Genomic DNA, 2,138 nt, shown 5'->3' with positions numbered 1-2,138 from the left:
TGACCGTGTTAAGACTATCAGAGGAAACTGGGGTGCCGGCCGAGTATTTGAGGGCGATAGTCATGTGCAGCGATGACTATACAAAAATTGGGTGCCGCTTGTGGGCCGCCAAGACGGATGCAGAGAAGCTGAAGGACATCAACCAATAACTGTTTCGTTTTTTAATTTTAATATTTGATTTGGCTTGAGTAGACTGATCCAGAGAAGCTGAAGGACATCAACCAATAACTGTTTCGTTTTTTAATTTTAATATTTGATTTGAGTAGAAAAACTCGCCTGTTATTCGTAAATGTAACGACTGAAAATAAACGTATTGACAAAAAAGGGAGGAGTATTTATATTGTGTGGGCGCCTTTGGGCCAAGAAATCATCAAAGTTATTCACGTCGCACAGTTTGGGAAACAACTGGACTGGAGTGGAGTCGACTGGAGGGACTGCAATGACAATTGCCGGCTGGCGGCCTCTTGGAAATTTTAAGCCTCGCTAAGCTTCTGGTCAACCGCCTGGCTGGTCTGCTTGAGCGCTCCATCGAATGGATTAACCTTCGCTCTGGATATACTGGATGCCCTTTTGGATTACAGGACTACCCTCTTTAGCGCCTTTGAATGGATAAACAAAGTGCATGTCCTACATGGATTACAGCCGTATAGCGCATCATAAAAGGTAAGAAATCAAGCCACAAATTGAATGCCGAACACAGCAAATGCTTAACCCATGATACCACCAAAAGGGGGAGAGGGAGTAGAGGGGGATGAGTGCCCCCTATTAATCCTAAGTGCTTCCTGTGATTTTATGTAAATTTGTACACGGGGAACAGAGGACTCCAAAGAGACCTCTCGAGCAGCAATTCAATGTACAAATGACAGGTTGGCTGTGACACAAAACAGCAGCTTAAGGAAGATGTAAAGCCAAGCAAAAATATACCCCCCCCCCCCCCACTCTCCTTAACCCTTAACCCTTAACTCCTTAATCCCAGAATGGTAGCCAACATTTCGGCCACTCCAAGGAGTATGGTGTCATGGTATTTATCGCAAGTCCTATCCCAAACCAACAAAGCCGATCAACTATTGCAAGTCGCAGCTCTGCCCAGGGAAAGAACGTCACCTGACCTGTGATTCGAAACACAACATCGAAGTGGGCCCTGAACTATCACTTGGAGCCGTTCAGAACTGGCTCTGGAAATCATTCAGTACGAATATCTGGATAGAGCGGCACAACACAGAGAACGGCAGCAAATATCGAAAGCACAGGGAACATAAAGTAAATAAAAATACAAATACAAAACAAAGCCCATGAACGAATATTTCCTCACAGGTGCTGGAATCAGATGAATCCAACTATTAACAATCCACGTTCCCCATTCACCCGCTCGCGGGGTATTTTCGGATCCATGGGATCCTTCGTCTTTACCGACCAGCAGCAGCAGCAGCAGCAGCAGCCGGGGCTGCAGGTCCCCCCGAAGGTTCCGCCGACAAGAATGGACTCAATGCGATGCCCTTCCTAGGCCAAATCCACACCAGTCCTCTGCTGTCCCGCCCAATGGGTCCAATAGGTCACGCTCACCGCCCCACCTTCCCTCCGATGGGGGATTCAGATGGGTGAACGGCAGCAGCCCAGACTTCCCTTCCCTCCAGGACATAACTTACGCCCGGCTCCCCTGCAGATTCAATGCTGTGCCACAGATGGCTTCGATGGGACCACCGCCCGTGTTGAGCACCCTCTGGACAGGCGGCGCTTCTCCGGACAGCCGCGGAGACTACTACGACGACCCCCACGAAGAGTACTCCGACTGCCGCTACGAGGGCGACTACGAGGGCGACTACTCGATGCCCACCGAGGAGGACCAAGAGGAGGAGTCGTGCTCCTGTTAGAGCCAGACCTGTCAGAGCCAGAGCGAGTTCAGCTCGATAGAGCGCACCGAGTCGGACTCGGAGTGGAGGAGCTCTCCGACGGCCCTTCCCCAGGGTCTCCCCGCTGGAGTCCCTCGGCGCAGTCGTGCTCTCCACAATGCAGCCGGAGCACCGTCAGCGCATGGTGGCCTTGTACCACCTCGTCTTGGAGACCGCTGTGGTCAAGGTCGTGCTGCTGGTGCTGCAACTGCTGTGCTGCGCGGTGTTCTGGCTGGTCGAGAAGACCGT

At 51.3% G+C, this 2,138-nt stretch overlaps 1 protein-coding gene across 1 annotated transcript; it reads left to right on the top strand.

Moving 5' to 3' along the window:
* Positions 1 to 1,220: 1,220 nt before the first annotated feature.
* Positions 1,221 to 1,934, top strand: LOC117192087. The gene is made up of 3 exons (XM_033396788.1): positions 1,221 to 1,260; positions 1,328 to 1,598; positions 1,664 to 1,934. Exons 2-3 carry the CDS (start codon positions 1,492 to 1,494, stop codon positions 1,869 to 1,871), a joined length of 315 nt encoding a protein of 104 aa, XP_033252679.1. The 5' UTR covers positions 1,221 to 1,260; positions 1,328 to 1,491; the 3' UTR covers positions 1,872 to 1,934.
* Positions 1,935 to 2,138: the final 204 nt, after the last annotated feature.

The sequence above is a fragment of the Drosophila miranda genome (assembly GCF_003369915.1).
Source record: "Drosophila miranda strain MSH22 chromosome Y unlocalized genomic scaffold, D.miranda_PacBio2.1 Contig_Y1_pilon, whole genome shotgun sequence".
NCBI classification, from domain to species: domain Eukaryota; kingdom Metazoa; phylum Arthropoda; class Insecta; order Diptera; family Drosophilidae; genus Drosophila; species Drosophila miranda.
Note: the sequence above shows the minus strand (reverse complement) of the source record. Positions and strands in the feature narration are given on the sequence as shown.